The sequence below is a fragment of the Apodemus sylvaticus genome, chromosome 20 (assembly GCF_947179515.1).
Source record: "Apodemus sylvaticus chromosome 20, mApoSyl1.1, whole genome shotgun sequence".
Lineage (NCBI taxonomy): Eukaryota > Metazoa > Chordata > Mammalia > Rodentia > Muridae > Apodemus > Apodemus sylvaticus.
Window position 1 is genome coordinate 272,538 of NC_067491.1, and position 24,519 is coordinate 297,056.

General features: G+C 49.5%; 2 protein-coding genes across 17 annotated transcripts in view; one reads left to right on the forward strand and one right to left on the reverse strand.

Moving 5' to 3' along the window:
- Ankrd24 (ankyrin repeat domain 24) overlaps positions 1-24,519 on the reverse strand; it is a 65,846-nt gene that overhangs the window by 26,125 nt on the left and 15,202 nt on the right. For 4 of the 13 annotated variants that reach the window (XM_052165300.1, XM_052165303.1, XM_052165306.1 and 1 more), the window contains exons 1-4: positions 6,889-7,060; positions 4,795-4,985; positions 285-371; positions 43-173 (exon numbers count right to left, since the gene is read on the reverse strand). In XM_052165300.1, the coding sequence (XP_052021260.1) occupies positions 43-173; positions 285-371; positions 4,795-4,985; positions 6,889-7,060 (581 nt within the window). Of the gene's footprint in view, positions 1-42; positions 174-284; positions 372-4,794; positions 4,986-6,888; positions 7,061-10,820; positions 10,882-11,109; positions 11,237-17,581; positions 18,440-19,142; positions 19,638-19,876; positions 19,943-20,301; positions 20,434-21,570; positions 21,739-22,893; positions 24,301-24,381; positions 24,501-24,519 lie in introns of those variants that run through there. The other 9 variants (XM_052165312.1, XM_052165305.1, XM_052165309.1 and 6 more) reach the window with 6 other exon arrangements.
- The window catches only part of Sirt6 (sirtuin 6), a 37,933-nt gene continuing 20,388 nt past the window's right edge, over positions 6,975-24,519 (forward strand). For 2 of the 4 annotated variants that reach the window (XM_052165315.1, XM_052165316.1), the window contains exons 1-2: positions 7,000-7,092; positions 7,922-8,049. In XM_052165315.1, coding sequence (XP_052021275.1) covers positions 7,027-7,092; positions 7,922-8,049 — 194 coding nt within the window. In that variant the 5' untranslated portion in view covers positions 7,000-7,026. Of the gene's footprint in view, positions 7,093-7,543; positions 7,780-7,921; positions 8,050-8,557; positions 8,741-24,519 lie in introns of those variants that run through there. The other 2 variants (XM_052165318.1, XM_052165317.1) reach the window with 2 other exon arrangements.

Here is a 24,519-nt window from a genome sequence, read left to right on the forward strand (position 1 = left end):
GAACATCCAAAGCCACCCCAGCCCCAGGACTTGGACACTCACGCAGACTTGCCCTCGGGGTCCAGTTTTGTAGGCACCAGCCCCTTGTGGGCGATCAACGAGGCCACTCTGGCCACATCATTGTTCTCCACTGCCTGGAGCAGTCGCTGGTCACTTTTGCCCCAGTCTTGGCCCTGCGGTGGCACACCCAGAGGTACAAGGGACTGAGTGGGTCGATGTCCCCTCCCCACCAAGGAACAGGGGCAGTTGCTCCAGGATCTCCCCGCCCACCCCTGAGCACTTGCCTGGCGCCTGCCTCTGGCTGCAGGTTTCGGAATAGGGCACCGGCCACAGGGTGGGCAGGAGCTGAGGTCGGTGGGGCTGAGCCGGAGCTGTGGGATACGTGGTCCTGGGCTGGGGGCCTCGAGACAGTGTCTCTGAAACCTGCATCCCCCAGCATGCGGATCCAGGCCCACCACCAGATATCAACCCTCCTCAAACCACCTCTGTGTGCCTTAATCCAAAACCAGTTTTGAAAGACAGGGTACCACCTTTTTTTTTTTTTTTAAATAGCATGTCTTTTATGTAGACCAGAGTAACCTGAAGGTCACAGAAATCCCCCGAAGTGCTGGGATTAAAGGATCTCAATGCCTCAGCTTTGGTTTTGTTTTATGAGTCAGGGTCTCATGTAGCCTATGTTGGCTTCAAACTATCTGTGAGTAAAGGACCTTGAATTCCTGACCTTCCTACCTCCCAGTCCTCAAGGCCGGGATGACAGATGTAGAACATCACACTTGGTTTATGTAGTGCTAGGGATGGAAGCCGGGGCGTGGTGGTGCTCTGCCCACTGAACCATCGCCAAGCTCCTCATTCTCAATTATTTTACTGTCTTCGTTTTTTTTTTTTTTTTTTTTTTTTTGAGACTAGGTGTAACTAAAATTGAAGATCCCCTGCCTTAGCCTCCGAATGCTGGGATGACTGGCCTTTTCCAAACTTCATTCAGCACCCATGACCTCGCGCCCCCCGCCCCCCACTTCACTGCTGCTCAGTCAAATCCCATCGCCCCCAGGTAGCATCAAGGCCTGGCCTACTGAACTGCAGCCGCGAATGTTTTTAAACTCACTGCCCAGGAGCATGGACTGTTCCCAAGTCACTGTCCACACTGTCCTCCAAGACCTGCACCCCGCAACGGCCTGCTGACCCCACGCCTGCGCAGACGCCCGGCGCCGCCCTCCGCCAAAGGAAACCAAACGCCCACCGCAAAGGAGGCAGCAGCAGCAGGAGCAGCAGCAGCAGCAGCAGCAGCAGCAGCAGCGCTGCACAGGCACAGCTGCTTCGGGGCGAAGCGGAGAAGGGCGGGGCCAAATCAGATCAGACCACGCCTACCTCCTCAGACTCTGGGCTCCGCCCTCCTCCTCTGACACACCTCTTCCCCAGACTCTGCACCCTACCTCACCAGGCTCTCTGATCCACGTTACTCCCATTTTCCCCAGGCCCCTTCGCCCGCTATAGAGCGAGCTCTTCCCCACCACCCCACTCCCTCACTGACACGCTCCATCCCCCTTTCAGGCTCTGCCCCCGTACCTCCCTGACTGTCCCTATCGGGTGTCAGCCAGCTAACTTCTCACCTCCAGCTCACCTTACTTAGAATGATGGGCAGGTGTCCATCATTCATTCAGCCATCACCTTCCAGTCGTCTATTAATTCATTCATTCATACATTCATGCCTATTTTTTCATTAATTCGTTCATCCATTGTTTCACACATTCATTCATTCATTCATTCATTTCCTCACAATCCATTCAATAACATGGGCTAACATTGTCTTTTCATGGGCAAATGCATTGGCTCACTCATTCCTTCATCCAGGTACACATCCTATCACCCATTCATGCCTCCGGCCTACCTGTCCATCCATCTACTCTTTAATTATTTGCTTTGCTCCAGTGGCTCTCAAGTGTCACTCCAAACTTGAATCCCTGACCTGTCTAGCCATTATCCACCTATGGGACTGACCTAAGCCTCACCTGTTGGGGCCTCCGCCCTCCTCATATGCGCAATGGGATTCATAGACTTTCTAGACACAGCTCTGGAGGGCACTGCTGAGGCTGAGCAGAACACACAGCCCTGCACAACAGGCCTGGCACACCATGAGTACATAATACAAACTGCACTTCACTCATCAGGCACGGGCCCGTGCACAGCTCCCAGGCTGGGTCAGAGGAATCAGTGCGTCTTTAGATCAACTAAACGCCTGGGTTGCAATCCCCATTTCCATCTCTAAGGTGTTTAGGCACTTGTCTGCCTTGCCTGAAACTGGAGGCCTCCATGCAGGACCCACAGAGGGACCCCGGCTCACAGCCTAAGACTCTCCTATGTTTATTGAGTGACTGATGGATGGTGCCTTTCTAGCTCTGTGGCTTCTGTGCACGTAAACTGGCACTTTAGAAGCTGTCTTGGAGACAGGGCAGCAGGCAGAGACACACACGACTGGAACCTATGGGATGAGAGTCCTAGAGAGGCAGAACTTGAGGAGAGGTAAGTAGTTCACTCGGTTGCCTTGCACAGGTGGAGATATGGTTTCCCTAATAAGCAACTCCTGCCTCTGTGTCCCACAACATTCTAGACACTGGTGTGTCCCTCTCTGCAGGAGACTGACACCTCTGATGGAGATGTACCCCTTCATCATTGCCTGGAGGGATTTTCCTCAAATAATGTCAGACGGTCAGCAAGGGTGCCCCAGATAAAGTAATTCCCATTCTATACAAGAGAAACTGGGGCCCAGAGCCCATGGGGCCCCGCTGGAACCTCGGAGAACAGCTTGGGAACTAGAGCTCAGCCTGAGCTAGCATCTGCAGGGCTGCAGCCTGGCACTGGGCCACAGTAGGAGAGGACCCAGGCCTAGGGCCCCGATGGCCTCCAGGCAGCTGTGAGTGTGAGTATAGCTTTCTTCCCTAGGGGCTGCCTAAACGAAAGCCAAGCCTCACTCTGGCTGCTGTGGGGAAACCAGAGACCAGTGGGGGCAGCAGACAGCTTCCTGGTAGGAGGGGCAGACCAGGCCTCCCATCTGCTGCCCAGGCTGGCCCAGCCCCAGAGACCCGCCCCTCCCTACTCTGCTGCCCTTTCACAGAAGCCAAAACACGCCCACATTCCAAGTTATGTGTCTCTTGTCAAGGGGGGGGGCCCTGCAAGATTTTGAAATAATTCACCTTTTTTAAATAGGTGAGCCTTTTTTTCCACAGAGGGTTCCCCTATGTAGTAGCTCTGGCTGTCCTGAAACTCATTCTGTAGTCCAGAAAGGCCTTGAACTCAGAGACCCACCTGCCTTGGCCTCCGGAGTGCTGGGATTAAAGGCTTTAGCTATCACAGCTGTCCTAATTAAACTTTCAAAAACGATTTTTTTCCTTAACTTAAATATTGCATTTTTAGGGACTGGAGAGACAGCTCAGCAGTTAAGTACACTGGTTGCTCTTCCAGAATCCTGAGTCCAATTCCCATCAGCTGCATGGTGGCTCACAACCATCTGTAATGGGATCCAATGCCCTCTTCTGGTGTGTCTGAAGGCACTGATAGTATAAATAAGTCTTTTCTGAAAAAATAGTTTTCTAAAGTTGCATTTCTGTGTATGCTGTACCCGTGCACAGAGGCCAAGGTCAGAGGACAACTTTGTGGAGTCATTTTTCTCCTTCACCATGTGGGAATCAAACTCAGGAGAGATGGCTTAGCAGTCCAGAGGACCAGAGTTCAGTTCCCAGCACAGACAGATAGACAGACAGACAGGCAGATAGGCAGGCAGTGCTCCCACACACATAAAATAATAATACTTAAAAAAAAAAAAAAACCTCAGGTATGCATCCTTGGCTGCAAGGACCCTTCCCCACTGAGTCATCTTGCCAGCGTTTGCAATGACTTGGTTTCCAACTGACTGAGATACTCAGGGATTCTGTCAAAAACTTATCTGGGGAAAAGCGGGACCAGATAGAAAATATTAAGGGACTAGTCCAGTCTTACTGTGTAGGAAAGCAACAGTCCTCTCTCCCTCTCGCTCTCTCCCTCTTCCTCTCTCATGCTCTCTCTCCTCTCTCTCTTCCTCTCTCCCTCTCACTCTTTCCCTCTCTCATGCTCTCTCTCCTCTCTCTCTTCCTCTCTCCCTCTCACTCTTTCCCTCTCTAATGCTCTCTCTCTCTCTCTGGCTCTCTCATCTCTTCCCCCCCCCAACCCTTCCCTCCCCATTCCATTCCCCCTGCAGGTCACACCCATTGATACCTATCTCCATCTCCTATAGGAGGCAGGCATATCACTTCCGAGTTGTGTGACTTTGAGGAGCCTCCACAGTCTCCCTGAGCCACACACTTTAAGTTCAAATGTACACACTATAAGTTCATTCCTTGAAGAATCATAGTGAGCAAGAGATCAGGGCTCAGAAAGCAGAGCACTAGGGAGTCCCTCAGGAATCACTAAATTCAGACGACAAAAAAGCAAACAGGGGCAGGAAGATATCTGTTTGGGGGGTATCTCAGCGACACCTTGCCAGCATGTGCAAAGGAGGGAGGGATGGCAAGGTGAGCACAGCGACCCCTGAGTGGGGGTCAGCGAGCAGAACTGAGCCATGAGTAGACCCAGTGAACCCACAGAGCAATCAACATTTGATCCAGAAAACTGGAGCAGCTGGGGGAACAGGGGACAGGAGAGATAAGGTGGACCCTAAAGGGGGAGTAGTGGACTGGTGAGATCTGAACCATAGCAGGGAGGTGGGGAGGTTGAGCAGGAGGAGGGAGTGTGGGTTCATGCCCTCCCCCAAGCCTGCAGACTCACCTCTGTCTTCTTGAACCGTGCTCGGAGGGTCTTCATCACACCTGCTAGGGACTCTCTGTCCTGTTTCTGGGCAAGGCCTGGGTGGGTGAGGGACAGGACACTGGGGTGGTTAGCCACCACTGTCCTGCACAACACAGCCTGGGCAGATCTGCTGTGTGTCCACTTGCGCTCTCTGAGGGAACTGTCCTCAACTGTAAACAGAGATAATTCCACCTTGTCTGGGCAGCTTAGAATACTCATGCAGTCCCCTGAAGTGGGGCTGAGAGTACATCACAACCACAGCATTAGCTCAGCAGTTCACACCACTCTGCAACTTGGAGTTTGTGCAATCATTGATGCCATGAACTCTCCATCACCCAAACGAACTTCTCTGTGAAATTTCTACTCATAAAATCGCCTCTCTCCCAAACAGAACTAACTCTACCTCCCCTAATGGGGCTTCCTGAGCCCTTGCAACCCGGGTCCCCTCCTGTGCCTCTAACCTTGGTCTATATGTGACGGAGGTAGAGGGGAGGGCACACTAGACTGTCAGTCCTTTGCAAGAAAGTCTGCTCAAAATTGTCACTACTCTTGATAAGCAAGAGCAATCTATTCAGGGCAGAGCCACCCATCCGCCCACCCACCCATCTACCCACCCATCCATCCACCCATCTACCCACCCACTCATCCACCCATCCACCCACCCATCCACCCACCCATCCATCCATCCATCCACCCACCCACCCACCCACCCATCCATCCATCCACCCACCCACCCACCCACTGATGCCGCCTCCTCTCCTAATCGGTCTGACAGCTCAGGCTCACTTTCACCCCACACTCAACATCAAGGGTAGGTGACAAAACACCCAACAGAGCTGTCCACATGCTACCAGTCTGAAGGAAATCGCAGCAAGGTGGCGGGGAAGGCCTGTGGCGGGGATTTAAGGGTTTGCTTCTGACACAGCACAGGTGACACTGGGCACTGTGCCTGGGCCATGGCAACGGCGTAGTACAAGTGTGCAAATGTGTGTGTTCACACTGTAGCAGGCAGCACCCCTCACCAGCACCCAGACTTCCCTGGCCTCCCACACCCGCATCCTCCTACCTCAGGCGACTCCAGGCCAGACGACCAAGCAGCCTCTCTGGTTACCTGCTCCAGCTGCGAGCCGCCAGCAGCAGAGTCAAAGAGTCAAACTGACACCTGATCAGGTTGGGGGGAGCCTGCCCCAGGGGGACTGATGAGCCAAGGGAGGAGACAAGCGGCTGTTGGCCAGCTTGCTCAGATGGGCAGGCCCAAGGACGGCCTCTCCCACCTCCCTGTGTGCTCCTGCCTCCTCAAAGCCTTTCTTGGGGTCTCCACGGGGGTCAGGAAACTTCAGTTGTTATGTACCGCCATTGACCTGGGTCCCTAGTCAACATTACCATGGCCTGCTCCTGTGTCTGTTGATTACCAACAGGCAGAACGGTCAGATGGTGCTTCCCATCTCTAGATGGCCACGGAGCAGGCGATCACAGGAGGTTTGTACGTCTCCAATCTATCCTCTTCACCTCACCTCTGTGTAGCACGTGGAATTCTGTGGACCTGACCCTATGCCCTGTGCTATCCTGGGAGGTGCACTCCAGAAACTAACCCAGAAAATGCTGGCAGGGGACCCAGGGGTCTTTCCTCTGCCCAAGAACCCCAGTTTCCCATTCATCATATCCTGTAGCCAGGGACAGGCAGACACTGGATCACAGTCAACAAAGCCTAGGGCATCATGTAGCCTAGCGTGGCTTCGAATTTGCTGTGTCCCCTCCCAACTGTGCTAGAGGGTTTTTGTTTTTGCTTTGTTTTGTTTCGTTTCTGGGTTTTGTTGCTGATGTTGTCTCTTTTGAAACAGGGAGTTTCAAAACTGTCTCACTACACAGCAACGCTGGTCTGGGACTCGCAATCCCCCTGCCTCGGCTCCTGTAAGTGGCCTTATCACTTTTCTGGCTCTGGTCCCCGGAGACAGGACAGATCCCAGGCCTGGAGAATCCACTAAGTCAGGGAGGGAGCCTCTGCCAGGACTAAAGACGGCGCCCGCGGCGTCAGAAGGGCGCATGCGCTCTGGAAAGCAAGCCGTTCCTCACCTCCACGTACCCAACCCCACCCCAGGCACGTATCTAGGGAAGGCGGCTTCTCTTTCCCGGACGTCCCTTTTCCACTTCCGGCGGAAGCGACCTCAACAAGTGAAACTTTATTGTTCCCGTGAGGCAGCGCCGGCGGTGATGTCGGTGAATTATGCAGCAGGGTTGTCGCCATACGCGGATAAGGGCAAGTGCAGGCTGCCCGAGGTGAGGGCCGCGGTATCCGGGTCACCGAATGACCCTAGACCGGGACCGGCCGGGCGGAGCGGGGCATTGTGGGAATAGCACGAAGCATAGTCTAGACAATGGAAGGGACTGCCCTGGAAGGAGGGGGCGGGAAGTGACGCCCCTCGCTCAGCTAGGGTGACACGGAGGGACCTGGGTCAGGGAAGGAGTGAGGGGCTAATGGTGACGAGACCCAACCGTCAGGCCAGGGAGTGGGCGTTTTAATAAATAAGGGCGGTGGGGAAGCGACCAAGTGGGCTTGTCAGTGAGAACATGGAGCTGTGGGAAGGTCTGCAGGACAGGAGGCCGGCACCCTCTTCTGGGGGCAACCCTGTACCCCACTCTGTACTCCTCTGAGTCCGGGCCAGATGGACCCCGAGAGTGGGGCTGTCAGTCTTTGCTGAAGGGGTGTAGTGGGGGAGGGGGAGGGTTCTCTCTTTGTAGCCCAGGTTGGCCTCAAACTCACAGAAATCTTCCTGCCTCTGCCTCCCACGTTAAAGGCCTGCACCACTATGCCCTGCTTGTCTTGTGTTAATGGAGTCCCTAGACAAGTCGAGCTGTATCACTGGGGATCACATGAGCCACAACCTGAACAGAACAAAGGAGGGTGGCTGCCTCTGCTGGAACAGCACTCTGGGAAGCGGGCTCAGCGTGTGCAAAGGCCCTTGGGTAGGGTACAGCGATGTTGGTAGAGGTACCTGTGTGGCTGGAACTGAGGGATATTGAGAAGGGGCAGACAGAGAATTGACTCACAGGAGGCCTGTCACTTAGGAGGTCACACGTTGACCCTTCCTGCCCTCTGACCCTACAGATCTTCGACCCACCAGAGGAGCTGGAACGCAAGGTGTGGGAGCTGGCCCGGCTGATGTGGCAGTCCTCCAACGTGGTTTTCCACACGGGTGCCGGCATCAGCACCGCCTCTGGCATCCCCGACTTCAGGTCGGTGAACAAGGAGGGGAAACTGAGGCAGGGCTCTTGCTGATACCTCTGGGGACCAAGGTGAGGTTGCAGAAGGACCTTTCAGTTTTCCAATGTCTCTGAAAGGCCCAGCAAAAACACTCCTTGCCCAAAAGCCAGAATATACCCGTGTGATGTAGTAGCTGCAAGACATGCTGGGAAATGGATTCTTCATGCAGCTCAGCCCTGCACTGGGTTCTGTAGGGTTGGAATGACTCAAATGTTAGGGAGTAACTTTCTCATCCATAACCTTCTGTGCCAACCTATGGCCACTGTGAAGCATTCTGGGAATCCGCATGAAGACCCCATTCTCTCCTTAGAAGCCCTGCCTACCTGGCTGCCATTGTCCACCCCACAGGGTAGAGAGCAAGCCCGAGAACGGGGCTGAGGACCAGCATGGGCTGACTTCAGTGTTAGTAGGAAGAAGTCTGTGGCCCGGAAAATGAATTTTTGACCTCTGTGCCTTTCCTCCTCTGCTTGCTATCCTTAGGGGTCCCCATGGCGTGTGGACCATGGAGGAGCGTGGCCTGGCACCCAAGTTTGACACCACCTTTGAGAATGCTCGGCCCTCGAAGACCCACATGGCCCTGGTTCAGCTGGAACGCATGGGTTTCCTCAGCTTCCTGGTCAGCCAGAACGTGGACGGGCTGCACGTGCGCTCCGGCTTCCCCAGGTCGCATGAGCAGGCCGAGGGCTGGGGGCTCGGGCACCTCTTCCTCCTTACTGGACCAGGGTGCCTGAGGTCAGGGACATTATGGGTGCAAACAAGGGAAAGGCTTGCATCCCGAAGCAGGGCAGTACTTGGCCAACTGTGGGATTCTAGGCAGGGTTCTGCCCTGACTACACCCCAGCCCCTCACTGGAGGGGGGAGGTCAGCAGGGGCTCCAGGGCCAACAGATTGGTAGGGGGCATGTTCAAGACGGGGTTTCTCCATGTCTTGGCTATCCTGGAACTTGCTCTGTAGACCAGGCTGGCCTCAAACTCCCAGAGATCCACCTGCCTCTGCCTCCCTATGGTGGGATTAAAGGGGTGTGCCACCATCACCCAGCTAGCCAACAGCTTTTTTTTGTAGTAGGGAGCAGGTATTCTTGAGTTTGCGAAGATACAGTCAGCTATGCATGTAACAAATTCCTCAGAATGGGCCAGGCTGGGGCATCCTCCCCCATGTGAGGTTCCAGGAAAGAGAAGGATATGCACCTTGTGAGTGAGCCACCTAGGAAGGCTTTCTGGAGGTGGAGGAGGAGGTAGAGGAGGAGGAGGTGGAGGTGGAGGAGGAGGAGGAGGAGGAAGAGGAGGCGGAGGCAGCGGAGGCGAACTGAGCAGCTGGTCCAAGCCTCAGGATCTGGGAATGGTTCTTACGTTTTTCATGATTTTGAAGACTACTGCGACTTGCAAAGGCTTTACCACACTGATTACATTCATAAGGTTTCTCTCCAGTGTGAGTTCTTTCATGTATTTGAAGAGTAGTGCGACGTGCAAAAGCTTTACAGCATTGCTTACATACATAAGGTTTCTCTCCGGTGTGAGTTCTTTCATGTATTTTAAGGCTACTACGACGTGCAAAAGCTTTACCACATTGATTACATCCATAGAGTTTCTCTCCAGTATGATATTTTTCATGATATCGAAGACTACTACGACTTGTATAGACGTTGCCACATTGATTACACTCATAGGGTTTCTCTCCCTTGTGAGATTTCTCATGTGCTTCAAGATTACTGCGATATGCAAAGGCTTTACCACATTGATTACATACATAGGGTTTCTCTCCAGTATGAATTATTTCATGTATTTGAAGATGCCTGCGAGTTGAAAAGGCTTTACCACATTCATTGCAATCATAGGGCTTCTCTCCTGTATGAGTTCTTTTGTGTATATTAAGATTACTGTGACGTGCAAATGCTTTGCCACATTCATTGCAATCAAAGGGTTTCTCTCCTGTATGAGTTCTTTGGTGTATTTGAAGAACGCTGCGACTTATAAAGGCTTTACCACAGTGATTACAGTCATACGGTTTTGTAGTATGAATTTTTTTATGTTTTTGAAGACTACGGAAATTTGAAAAGGCTTTACTGCATTGACTGCATTCATAGGGTTTCTCTTCAGTGTGGATTCTTTCATATGTTTGAAGAAAATTCTTATGTGCAAAGGTACATTGTTTCTTTCCATATCCCCTATGCTCACAAGGCTTGTATCCACAATGACAGGTGTTATACCTATTAAAAGAGTAATAACAAACAAAAGGTTTCACACTGCATACACACAGGTGAACTTTATGTTCCACATAGATATGTGCTATAGGGATTAAGGTTTCTCTGTGATAACAACCTTCTTGTTTCCCCTTAAATGTTCCTCTCACTAAACTTTGGAAAATCTCTAGAAGTATACGAGTAACACTAGCTTTACTATGGACTATTTGCTTATAAAGTCTTGGATATACACGGATCCCCTAATCAATGTGCATGTTTTTAATGATACTTAAATGAGATAAAACTAAATGGATTGACAAGTTCTACAAAGTCTAAAATAGTGTCATGTGTTAAGATATTGTTTCTTTGTCTTGTTTCTTAGAGGAACACCTTGCAAACACAGGTCAGCTACCTGAAATTAAAAGACATGGTCTTATGAGAATTTAATAATCACCAGTATACTTAAATCTGTGCTTATCTACATTGTTGCTTTTCTTTCAAACTTCAGAGTACATTAAAATTTCTTCAGTGATGCATTTGTATCAGCTTGCACATAACATTTACCTTCCACATCCTCTAGAACTTTGACAATGCTCTTCAATGTTGTTGTCTTGCAATTTGTAGCCTAGAATATAGTAACAGAAAATGTATAATATATTATTGGATATGAAATAAATGTGTGGAGGATAAATATATTATTGGATAGCATGCAAATTTTAAGTCAGTATCTTTGGTATATCTGATTATTCACCACATTCTTCCTCTGTCACAAAAGAAATCACAGAAGTGCATCAATAACCAAAAAAACACTTGTCTCCTTGTTTAGAAAGTGAAGGAAAATTCACATTCTTACCTATAGCAGTGAGGTTCCTGCACGTTTCCAACATCACATCTTTGTAGAGACTCTTTTGGGAAGGATCCAGCAAAGACCACTCTTCTGGAGAGAAGTTCACATGCACATCCTCATAAGTCACTGCAGCCTAAAATAGCCCAAACATATTAAAAATAGTGAGACTGACTGCACTGTAAATGTACATTTCACTGAGAACATATTTACATAACTCTGGATCCTCCATACATTTATTTCACATCACAGACATTCAAATACAGTCTCCAAGTGTTTTTAGAAGGAAACAGAAAAGAGGATCACACCTCTCATTTCTGGGCCCATTGAATTCTATATGGCATCTCAAGAGAAATGACCACTAATAGATAATACAGAGATATTCAAACAGCGATATTGAGTATACATTAACAAGCCGGGCAATGGTGGCACACACCTTTAATCCCAGCACTTGGGAGGCAGAGGCAGGCAGATTTCTGAGTTTGAGGCCAGCCTGGTCTACAAAGTGAGGTCCAGGACAGCCAGGGCTACATGGAGAAACCCTGTCTCAAAAAAAAAAAAAAAAAAAAAAAGTATACATTAACAAAATTGTATCAAAATCCCTAACTTCAAAAGAGGATGGACATGACAGGCTGAGGTACACAGTCAGACCCTGTCTCAAAGAAACAAGGATAGAAAGCACTCAAGAACTTACTTAAAATTCCTCCAAAGAGTTAATATTCACTCTACTTCAATACTAGTTTATGAGAAAACTGGAGTGCCTCAGTTTACCAACAAAGGAGTGCATTTTTAGTATGTTACTGACTGACAGATCAGAGAGTTCTCAAAAATATTAGCAAATAAATGTCTATCCAAAATCAAAAGCAAAAAGCATAGGGGAAAGAGATAGGGCAGCAGTTAGGAGCACATGTTGCTTTTGCAGAGGTCCTAACACTCATTTGGAAGTTCCCAGCTATTCATAACTCCAAAACAAGAAAATCCAATGTTCTCCTCTCATGTTAGGGAACACCATATGCACAAACATTACACATCCATGTATGTGTGTGTGTGTGCGCGCGCGACAAAGACTCATGTACATTTATTAAAAATCACAGATATACACAAAGGTAGTAAGAATGTTAAACTGTAATGCAAGGATTCTGAAGCCTCAGTATTAATGTCATAAATGCATGGCATCCTGGTGGGGAATAATACCCTCTGCCAATGTTCCAAAGTCAAGAGGTGAGTAACTGTTTGACATGTACAAAAACCTAATCATCAGCCAAAAATATAAAAATAAAAAATATAAAACCAGAAAATCAGCTTATTAAGGAGAAGCAACTGCTTCTACTTTATCTTATGGTTTTTAGGGATGAGGTCTGTAAAGGTGCTACTGGTATGGCTGCATGATAAGGAAGCAGGCTGCTCAGTTTAAGTGACCAAAAAAATATACAAAGAAGTGTGGAGAGGGTGAACACGGACAGCACAGTTAAGCTCATGATCTTGAGGACTCAATACAATCCCCCTACTTGGAAACAGATCATCAAAAATTTGAATAAGATACAAAGATAAGAGGTGAATTCTGAGAACCAAGCAAATGAGACTTATCCTGAGTGCTACCATTTTGTTTTCAGACTCCTTTTTAATCATAAAGTGAAGCACAGTTCAAGTTCCCAGGCTCTAAGGGAGCTGGGGACTTTGCAGATAGCTGACTAACTTTCTCCTTATTCCCCAAAACATAATGACTGTTCAAACTGAAAAACTGTAACTGTAGATGTTTGTGGGATTTGTTATTTTTCTGCTCAAACTAAAATGACGTCAGTTCCCAAGTCTGTACTACTGTCCCTCCTGAGTCTCCTCTAGTCAGTCAGTTTCTGCTGCCTAATTAAAGATCTTGCTTTGCATGAACTTTTTGTGCCTGCTTGGACTGGTTTTGCATTTTCAGGGACTCTACACTGGATGTCTTCAAATCTTTATCCAACCCAAAGATTCCAAAGGAAATAAATGTCTGGCCAAAGATAAACACAGCACAGTAAAACAATAATTCAACATAGAATCACCCAGCCTCATAGGAGCCTCTATGAGCCACCACAACCACCTGGAGAGATTAGCAGACAGGCCAATGATGAGAAGTAAACACAGCAGGACATGCCAGTCAGCTGTGGTTTCTACTTGGCAGGTACTGCTCTTTTTCCTGGGCTAGGATGCACCTCTGAGAGTCACAGAGTCTCACACAGTGGTAGGTTTTCTCAAAGGAAGAATTCATAGGCCCAGTGGCACTTATGATTATTACTGGCTCTATTGATGGACAGTGTAAATCACCATTTCCCAAGGAAAAAAGAACAGGAACCATCTTCATATCTTCAGTTCTGCTTCAGGTCACAGCACACCAACAGCTCAGCTTCCCTTCATCTTCCATTTCTCCACCACCTACTTACTCACATCCTGCCCCACCCATACACAATGTTGTATAGGCTCTTTCTGGTGCCCCTGGGCTGTGAGGACACAAGTACAGGCCACAATGTTGTTGTCTCTACTGTATCTTTTCTAACCCAGGCAGCTTGACTCATACAAAGCCATCTCTAAAGGTGGGATTTAACCTGAGTTCTTTTCATGCTTGATTTGTATTTAGATTGAAGTAAGTAACAGAGATTAATGGATTATAAATCTGAAGAAAAGGGTCAAGGAAATGTTTAAAGAGAATATTGGAAGTTTATTCTATAAGTCTATTCCCCCAAGGGAGCCAAAATCCTCCCTAACTATCAGTCATTAAAGTTTATTAATTTTGCTGAGCAGTATTGGCACACACCTTTAATACCCGAACTTGGGAGGCAGAGGCTAGCAGAACACTGAGTATGAAGCAAGCCTGATCTACAGAGTAAGTTCCAAGACAGCCAACACCACACAAAGAAACACTGTCGCAGAGAGGGAAAGGGAGAGGGGGAGAGAGAGAGAGAGAGAGAGAGAGATAAGGAGAGGAAGAGGGAGAGGAAGAGGGAGAGGGAGGAGAAGGAAAGACAGAAAGAGGGAGAGGGAGAGGGGGAGGGGGGAGAAAGAAAGATGGAAAGAGGGAGAGAGGGAGGGGGAGGGAGAGAAGGAAAGGGAGAGGGAGAGAGAGAGAGAGAGAGAAGGACAGGAAGAGGGAGAGGAAGAGGGAGAGGGAGGAGAAGGAAAGACAGAAAGAGGGAGAGGGAGGGGGGGAGAAAGAAAGATGGAAAGAGGGAGAGAGGGAGGGGGAGGGAGAGAAGGAAAGAGGGAGTGAGAGAGAGACAGAGAGAAGAAGGTGTCTGCACCAGAAGAGCAGTCAGTGCTCTTAACAGCTGAGCCATCTCTCCAGTCCCGAAAAAAATGTCTTTATAATAACAAGTTTTACCAGGTAGTGGTGGCACGTGCTTGTAATCCCAGCACTTTGGAGGCAGAGGCAGGTGGATTTCTGAGTTCGAGGCCAGCCTGGTCTACAAAGTGAGTTCCAGGACAGCCAGGGCTACACAGAGAAACCCTGTCTCAAATAAAACAAAAAAGAAAAAAATTTCCCGCTCTGGCCAACAGATTTTGCTAACTCACATAACTATAAACCAGAGGCTTATGCATTTCACATTTGCTGGCAACACAGTAAATGCTGCGTACTGTCTGTGGTGGTCTGAATTACAGGGACTAGGACCTTTAGCTTACTGGAGTAGACTTGGCCTTGTTGGAGAAGGTATATCACAGGAGTGAGCCCTGAAGTTCTGAATGCCCACGTGTAGTCAGCCTTTGCTACTTTGCAGGTTCCTTTCTGGCTTCTACCCTTCTCCACCTTTTTTCTTCCCTTTCAACTCCCTAACACTAGATAGGAGAGAAGGAAAGAAGAGGGAGAAAAGGGGATCATTACAGTTAGATTACTTTCTACTGACTGGAGCTTAAAATTCTTTGGAGCAAGTTCTTTGATCTTCAGAATCTTCTTTTTTTCTTCTCATTTCTTTGTGCACAACTACTTGACAAATTGTGATAAACGGCAAAAAACATTATTCAAGCAATGACCAACCACACACCTCAAGGCCCTAGCATTTATATCTTCTCTGAAAACTTCCCAGAATTCCAAGCATTACACACTCACAGAAACTATTTCCAGCTGCCAAAATCACACCCCTGCTAGACCATGATGCAAATCCTAGACTCCAGCTATGAAGCAGTCCCATATCCCTGCACCTAGAATTAAAATAAAGCCATATTCCCATAACATTTCTGTGTATTTTAAAAGAAACCAAAATTATACAACTCACACTAGACTCAAGCCATGCCTGGTGTCTCTGGTCTTGCTGTCTGCTGATCTAGACTGAGACCTGTCACAATGTGTCTACCTGTGTGCTACCGTACTCCCCACAGTGAGGATGATGATGGACTAACCCTCAGAGACTGTAAGCAATAGTTAGTTCCTTTACACGAGTTCCCATGGCCTGTAAGGGACTCGCTTGTGCACTGTAGCAGCACCAGACAATAAAAAGCTGAAGCAGGAAATAGGAGTTTGGAGTTCTGGTAGGCAGAGAAGATTCTGGGAGAGTCAGAGGAAGAGATTCACCACAAATTGTAAGAAACATGCTCCCATGAAACTGGAGAAAGGTAACAAACCATATGGCACTCATAGAATAAAATGAATGGGATAATTAAGTTACCAGCTAGTCAGGGAATGAGCTAAGTCTTATGGCCTAATCATTTACTCATGAATAATACAATCTCAGAGTCATTATTTTTGGGAGGTAGGGCAAGGATGGAAAAACACAAGTTACAAATGGTACCAACTACAATGCTCATGGTGTCTCTTCACAGCAATAGAACTTTGACTAAGACATTGCACTGATCTCATGACTTGCTAAGACAGCTTTCTGATACAATTCAAAACCACCTGCCCAGGGTAGCACCAAAAACCATGAGATGGGCATTTATTACATCAATCATTAATCAAAAAAGTACCCTGTGCATTTGTTCACAGGCCATTCTGCTCTATCCTATGTCAGGCTGACCAAATCCAACCAGCATGCTTCTGAATCATCCCCAACTCCTAAAGGGCAGACTTTAAGCAAACCTCAGTTACCACAGTGTATGCATGCTCACACACATGCTCGCTCTCTCTCTCTCTCTCTCTCTCTCTCTCTCACACACACACACACACACACACACACAGGGAAAAGTTTGAAAGTCTGTCAAGTTTATGACTGGACACATGGCTCAGCAGTTAAGACCATTTATTGCTCTTGCAGAAGATCTGGGTTTGGGTCATAGCACTAACATGGTAGCATAAAGTTATTCTTAAATCCTGTGGAAATCATCTGAAGGCCTGTTCTGTCTTCTGTGGGCATCAAACACTCAACTGATGAACACAAATATAGGGAAGCAAAACACTCATGCATATGAAATAAAGTTAGTTAAAAATACAGATCCCCGTCGGGCGGTGGTGGCGCACGCCTGTAATCCCAGCACTCTGGGAAGCAGAGGCAGGCAGATTTCTGAGTTCGAGGCCAGCATGGTCTACAGAGTGAGTTCCAGGACAGCCAGGGCTATGCAGAGAAACCCTGTCTCGAAAAAACCAAATCCAAAAGACCAATAAATAAATAAACAAACAAACAAACAAACAAACCAAAAAAAAAGTACAGATCCCCATATCTCTTTATATGTCACCATGGATAAAGTGACCAGAAATACACGGAAATGGGACAAGCATCTGTAGTCAAATCTATAACTTTGTAATTAAAAGAATCAAAGAACTCAAAGGAAAGAAATTGCACGATTGTAGAAAATAAATCCTAATATTATTTCACAATCTGAGGTATAGATTCAACAAGCATCCAATAAAGAGTCTTAACGATTTCTCCAAAGAATGACAGAAAACCGATGACAAAGGTCATCATAAATGAAAACATGAGCAACACAGACTTAATAACAGCACACTGACACCATCTGACTTCAAAACTTCCCCTACACCTGCAATGAAGACTGTGCTGTTTGCGAAAGAATAAAGAGATCAGTAGAACATAAACCAAAAACAATTAGAACAAAATTGCAATTAATATAGGGTTGATTTTGACAATTAAGGCCAGTGAGTCTGGCCTTACTAACACACGTGACTGGACCACCATGGCATCTACATGCAAAGGTGTTAATGACACAGACTTTACACCTGCACAGAGTTAACTGCAGACGGATCCTACCCCTGAATGTCAAGGGCCTAGCACAGAACTTCTAGAAGACGCTGGACAAAGTGGAGCTCTGGCTTCTCTGACGACGACAGCGGCGCGTGCCTGAGCGCTATAAGGGAAGACGCGCACACTTTCCACGCACCAACTCCCCGTATTCTGCGCAGGTTCAGCCAGGGAAGAGGCCCCGCTTCCGCCTGGGAGGTGCAGAGACCTCGAGAACAAAGGGAATCACACTGGGCGCCGCGTCTCGCCGCCGGCTCCCGCACCCGGGTCAACCCCACACGGGCTCCCGCGGATCCTCCCCGCATGGCGACGGCGGCCCCGCTCACCATGGCGCAAATTCCAAGCTCGCCCGCTCTCCTCACAGCTCCCAGCAGCGGTTCACAGTGCAACGCCCATGACAACACTAGAGCTTCCCTCAGACTCGCAGTCAAACCTGAGAATGACGGACCGGAAGTTCCCACCTCCACTCAAGTCCGCCTCGAGACCCTGATTGGCTAATGAGGCCTGAGTGACAGGAGTATCTTCCTGAGAGACAGAGTGCTCTCAGGGACTCAACACAGTGGTTCCCAGCCCTGGGCTCCACCCCAGACACAGACCAGCAGAGATTGGCTGTAGAACTTGCACATACTGCAAAGTCGTCCCTGCACTTTTCCTGCTCACAGTAGGCACTTCTTCGGGTAAGCATAGAGTGTCTAGTACACACAGATCGTTACTCCATGTGCACTGCGTGGTCCCTCTGCTCACAGCTGAAATGACGCCCAGTACATTCAAGTCAAATTTAAGCCACTCAAGTGATATTCACCAGGTATCAGCGATTTCAATAAGGCATATTTAAGATTGTTTCCATCTCTCTCAGCTGTGCTTGGGCAAATATTAGCCCTTTCCCAGCCTTCTGTGGTGGCAATGGCCTTTCCTACCACCTTTTGGGAGGTGGAAGCAGGGCATCAAAAGCTTAAACGAGCTTGGTCTGAGACCAAAAACATCCAAAATTAAGGTCCCCAAATGGGAGGTTCCGGGGTGATGATCTGGGATGGAAAGATGACGAAAAAAAGGTTGGCATTGCCAGTTGATGGTTGTGCACACCGTTAATCCCACCACTCAGGGGGCAGAGGCAGAGGCAGAAGACCTCTGTGACTTTGAAGCCAGAGCGAGTTCCAGGACAGCCAGAGCCACACAGAGAAATCCTATCTCAAAAAAACAAAACAAAAAAAAACAAAAAACAAGAACAAACAAACAAAAAACAGAGAGAGAGAGAGAGAGAGAGAGAGAGAGAGAGAGAGAGAGAGACTGAGCGAGGATGAAGGAAAAGAAAGAAAAATGAAAGAAAGAGAAAATAAGAAAATAAGTTACTTTGGCATCCTAGGTCATCCTAGGTCTTGTGTAAGCTGATCAGGCTCCTGCCTGTCAGAACAGCCCATGAACCCATCATTTAAGGAGATTTCTGAATGCTGTGAGAACAATGCAAGAAACAAGACAAGAATCTTGTGGCCTCAGTGTGTTCTCATGCCCCTCCCAGCACTATTCTATAGGAGTGAAATTACTTCAGATTACATTACTTGCTGCTGTTATTCAAAGAAACTGTTCTGCTTCTAGGGAAAATGTATTTCTCCCCCCACCCCCTCTCTCTTTCTATCTGTTTTTCCAAGGTGGGGTTTCGTTGTAGCCCTGGCTGTCCTCATGCAACCTTTCATAAACCTGAGAGCATATACAGTCTGAGGCTTTGAATAAAGATGGCTATTGCCTGAGATTTTAGTCTGCCTTGATTATCAACTCCATTGTCCCAGACCCCACCACCTCTACAGTAGTCACAGGGTTCCACCACTGACCATACTCCCACCCCTTCTTAGGTGTATCTCCACCAGAGAGAGACACAACTCTACTACTTGGTTTCTTTAAATATTGCATTGTACTTATGTTTATTGCCATAATCGTGTTATGGAGCCAGAAGATCAAACTGTGTTCTAAGTCTGCTGCCCCATAACTGCCCTCACCCAGTGTGTCACACTGGTTATGCCTGCACCCCCCTTTTACACACACACACACAATGGGCTTGTACTCCTGAGTGGAGGTTGTGATGTATGTGTCATATCAGGACTCCCGATATATCAAATGGGAGGGCTGGGAATCAGAGGGCCAGACTCTAGGGAGCTGTGGGGTGGTCAGCTGGCCACCATCGCTGAGGCCCCAGGCTGGTCTCCCACTGAGTGTTGAGTCATGTTCATCCCCTGGGAGCTGGGGAAGGTGGTGTCTGTGGCTTCAGCTTGCAGAGGTGAAGGATGGAGACTGAACAGCTGAGCTGTGTCCTCAGTGACCCTGAGCCTGAAGCCGCTGCATCTGCAGGATCTGGCTGAGAATGCACTGTACATCCTCATCCATCTGTCCCTGGTGAGATGGGAGACAACAGAGGCAGTCACACCCTGGTGCACCTGCTAGGTGCTACCCTGTCCCTTGTAAATCTCTCTACTCAAACGTAAGGGAGTCAATGTCTCATGAAGTAGGTCAGAGCACAAGGACATACCCAGAAGTCATGAGGCTGGCTCTGAACAGAAGGAGAAACTGAGACCCAGGTATTGGCAGAGGAACAATAAAGCTGGGCTGGAGTCAGGAGGCAGAGGACTCACCTGAATGGCATACAGGAGATGGCTGCGGTATAAAGCCACCACAGCGCCATGCTCCCGGGCCTCCTCCTGTGGACACATGGGAGAGGGCGGGATCAGAGGTACAAGCTCATCCTTGTGTACATTGTGAAACTGAGGTCAGCCTGGGCTACGTGAGGGAAAGGAAAAGGAGGAAGGGAACAAGAAGGAGAAGGAAGGAAAGAAAAGGATTTGGAAGGGATAAGGAAGGGAAGCCCATGTACAGGGAGACACACCCACACTGTCTGCACATGAGTCAAAACCCCATGTCCAGAGGCTGCTGGAGGCTGACTCAGGGAAGTGTCTGAGGTCCCCAGCCCAGCCTGCACCCTGTCAGCCATCCCCACCTCTACCCCAATTGCTCTGACTGTAGCTCCTATCACTCCTGCCCCATGATACAGAGCCAGTACCTGTATCTGCTGCTGCAAAGCTGTCACCTGGCCACGCAGGGCCTCCTCTTCCTCCTTGGAGCTGGCTGGGGTGGACTGCTGCGCCTTCAGAGCCTCCTTCAGTGTAAAGACTTCTTTGGACAGATCTGTGATCTGGTAAGGGGAAGGGACCTGTGAGGGGCCATGCTGAGCCAGGCAGACCACGGACCTCTGCGCTTTCCTGGGCAGCTTGGCACAGGGTCACTGATTGGAGCCAGGAGCTGAGCTGACTCAGACTCTGGTCATGCTCCTGCTTGTCAGAACACAGTCCAGGAATCTTGTCATTTAAGGAGAATTCTGAATGCTGTGAGAACAACCCAAAAAACTCTGTATTTATACAGCCCCAGGCTTAAAATGTTCCTCATATTTTTAAATATTTGGACAGAAAGAAGTCCAAAGAAAGATCTATTTTGTGATCCTCAAAGGGATCCCAAATCACATGTAACACGTGTCACTAAAGTGTCACTGTTACATGGCCGTGTCTGCTCACGGCAAACAGGACCAGACTTCATGGGGCCTCCAGGTCAATAAATACTAGTTTTTGGTTTGGTTCTTCACAGAAACACACCCTGCATCCCCTTATATTAGGGCCTATGTTGGCACACCATGGAAAAAAATAGGGTGTCGTGCTGTCTGGCCATACCCAGTATCCCAACTTGGGATTTTTATCGCATTTTAGAGGATGCCGAACATTGACACGTGATCCACACATGCACATGCACACAAAGGGCATACACAAAAAGATACAATTGGGGGCCAATGGTACAGCTCAGGGGCAAAGACACTTGCTACTGAGCCTGTCTCTCTACCTGAGCTTAATCCCTGGGATCCACATGGTTGAACAATATGGATTCAGGCAAGTTGTCCTCTGAGCACACATGCATGCCCCAAGCCCAACATAAATAAATTAGTGTAATTTAAATATTTTTTAAATGTATAAATGGGTTCAAGTCCCAGCTTAGGACCCATTTCGTGGCATGTGACCTTGTCTGAGTGGTATCACCTCTCTGTGCCTGTTACTTCAAATGGGGATAATTAGAGAATGCAGTAAGGGCTGGATATCTGTTACCATAGTTAACCATGACGCATAACCACCAAGAGTGAATCTAGCTGAGACTCTTCCTTCTCTGGGACTCAGCTTTGCACGTGAGAAATGGGCCAAATTCTCAGGACCTTGCTGGCTGGGAAGTTCTTCAGTTTTGTGTAATCTTGGGTCAGTGGGTACCACGAGTGAGCAAGGAGGGAACCCACCTTCTTGTCCTTCTCCTTGGCTTTGTCCAGGGCCTCCTGGGCACGGCTCTGGGCCTGGCGCGCCCTCTCGGCCTCTGTACGAAGCCCCCGGAGCTGCTGCTCGGCCGTGGCCAGCTGGGCCTCGGCTGCGTGCCTCTCGCTCTTCATAAACAATGCCTCACGCTGCACCTGTGGCCCAAGCCCACGCGTGACTCTCGGGACATTTAGAACCCAAAAAGGCTTGGATCCTTGGGCTCTTCCCACCCCTTGCATGCTGAGCTGACACCATTTCACCTCAAGAAAGGTTCTGATTCCCACCCGACCCTGGAACATCTTGGTCCTGCCAAGAATCACTGACTACTAGCTGTTTGTCCCTGGACAGGTAGTCAGGCCTCTGTGCCCTGGTGTCCTCATTTGTGGTACAAGTCTGTGACCCAGGTACTCCGGAAGCTGGGGCAGGAGGATTAGGAGTTCCAAGGTTACACTGTGACTTCAAGGCCAATGCAAGAACTGAGAGAAACTGTCTCAAAACACACACACACACACACACACACACACACACTCCCTTCTATGGAAGTCTGCTTGTGTTTTGTTTTTTTTGTTGTTGTTGAGACTTGGCCTCACTGTGCAGCTATGAGTCACCTAGTTCGCAATTAACAGAATTTTCAACTCGGATGGGACTCAGTGTATAGAGAGCTGACCCAGGATACACCTCTGTGAAAACAGGTCCTACTGCTGTCGTCCCTCTAATTGGGAGGTAGAGGCTAAAGGATCAGGCGTTCAAGATCAGCCTGGACTACACAAGTCTCTCCTATAAAAACAAAACACACACAGGGGGAAGGGGAGAGAGAGTGAAACAGAGAGAGAGAGAGAGAGAAAGAGAGAGAGAGAGACAGAGACAGAGACAGAGAGACAGAGACAGAGACAGAGACTGAGACCAAGGCTCAGGAATGGCTCAGCGGGTAAAGGTGCTTGCACCTAAGCCTATAGCCTTGGTTGGTGCTCAGGATCCCCGTGGTGAAGAGAGGACTGGGTCCCACAGGCTGCCATCTGACTTTCCCACCATGCCATGTATGTGCAACACATAGAAAATAATAAATAGAAATAGAAATATTACGGGCTGGAGAAATAACAAAGGGGGTTAGAACACTGCTCTTGCAGAAGACCAGTGTTCTGTTCCCAACACCCACGCGGTGGCTCAAGTCTGTTAACTCCAACATTCAGTAAATCGGACGCCCTCTTCTGGCCTCGGTAGTACTGCGTATGTGCATAGACTTTCACGTAGATGCCCAGGCCCACGCGGAAATCCTCTGAAAGGACAAACTGGCGCAGGCGCTCGCTCACCTGGAAGACCTCTGCGCTAGTCTTCTCGTGCCTGCGAGCCAAGTCGGCTAGCTGCGCCTGCAGCCGGGTCACGTTGTCGCGCAAGGCGCCCAGCGCGTGCTCGTGCTCGTCCACAGGAACCGAGGCCCCGCGCGTGCGCTCGAGCTCCTCGCGGGCGGCGTTCAGAGTAGAGCTGAGTTCGGCGACCCGAGCCTCGGAGACAGCAAGCGCTTGGCTCAACTCGGCGGCCTCAGAGCGTGCACGCTCGCCCGTGGCTGTGGCCGTGGCTAGCAATTCCCGAAGCGCCTCTAGCTCGCGGCTCCGCCCCCGCGCCGCCTCCTCTGCCTCAGCCTCCGCCTCTGCAAAACGGCCGCGAGCAGCCGCTAGCTCGGCCGCAGCCTCCCGCTCCCTCTTGCGTAGTGCCTCCTCCAGACCGCGGATCCGGGTCTCCAGCTCGGCCTGCAGCACCGCCGCCGCCGCCTCCGGGTGCAGGATCGCAGTGCTAGGGTCCTCCGGGCCGCTGGTCTCGGCTTCCGTAGTCACTGTCACAGGGGTCTCGGCTTCTGTAGTCTCTGTCACAGCCTGTGCTCCCATGGGCTCCATAGCTGTGTCCTGCGCTCCAGTGCTGTCTGCCTCTGTAGCCTGCCAGCAACTGGCCTGCGCTCCCGTGGCCTCCTGTGTGGTGTTGACTCCTATGGCTTCTATCGCTGTGGTCTGGACTCCTGTGACTTTCACTCCTATGACCTCCGCCACTGTGACCTGCACTCCAGTGGTCTTCACTGACGTGGCCTCTACTCCTGTTACCTGAATTCCAGTATCTCGCAGGCCCGTGGCCTCCATGTTTCTAATCACTGTTTCTGTGAGCCCTGCCTGTGCCAACACAACCACCCCATCAGCTTTCATTCCTGGGTTCTCTTTTCCTCCTGTATCTTCTGCAGTCATTGGCTCACTTTCAGCATTGTTGCCTACAGCTTTTACATTTAGGGCCTCAGCTATAATAGCACTAGTGGCCATTGCCTCTGCTGCCATTCCATCTTCCCCCGCGGCCTCTAAACCGACAGCCTCGGGTTCTATGGGTGCCGCTTCTGAAGCCCCTGCTTGGAGTGCCATTCCATTTGTTGTGGTTTCTGTATACACGGTGCCATTGAGATCTGGGACGTTGGGTCCATTCTGGATAGTGATTCCCTTGTCCTTGATTTCATGGTGTGCTGTCTCTTCTCCTTGAGTCCTGGGTGGCTCTTGTCGCTGCTGCTGCTGCTGCTGCTGCTGCTGCTGCTGCTGCTTCTGCTGCTCATGCATGGCTTCTGTGTGCTGCCTCCGAAGCTGCTCAAGCTCTACCCGTAAGGATTCATACAAGACCCAGGGGACGACCTCGGGCTGACTTTCTTCCGCCATCTGTGCCTCATCCTTTTCAAACTCCTCAAGGATCTAGGGGTGGGGAGTCAAGCAGGCTAAGAGTAGGGTTCCCTGCCCACCCTGAGGTCTGCAGAGATGCCTCAGTTTCCCTACCTGGACCTTTTCCAGCAGCTCTTGGTTCTGCCTGGTGAGCTGAGTCACCTGCTCCTGTAGGGAAGCAACTATCTCCTCTGCTGATGGACTCTGGTTCTTTGACATCAGTGCATGAGCTCCTGACAGGGTTGAGAACAA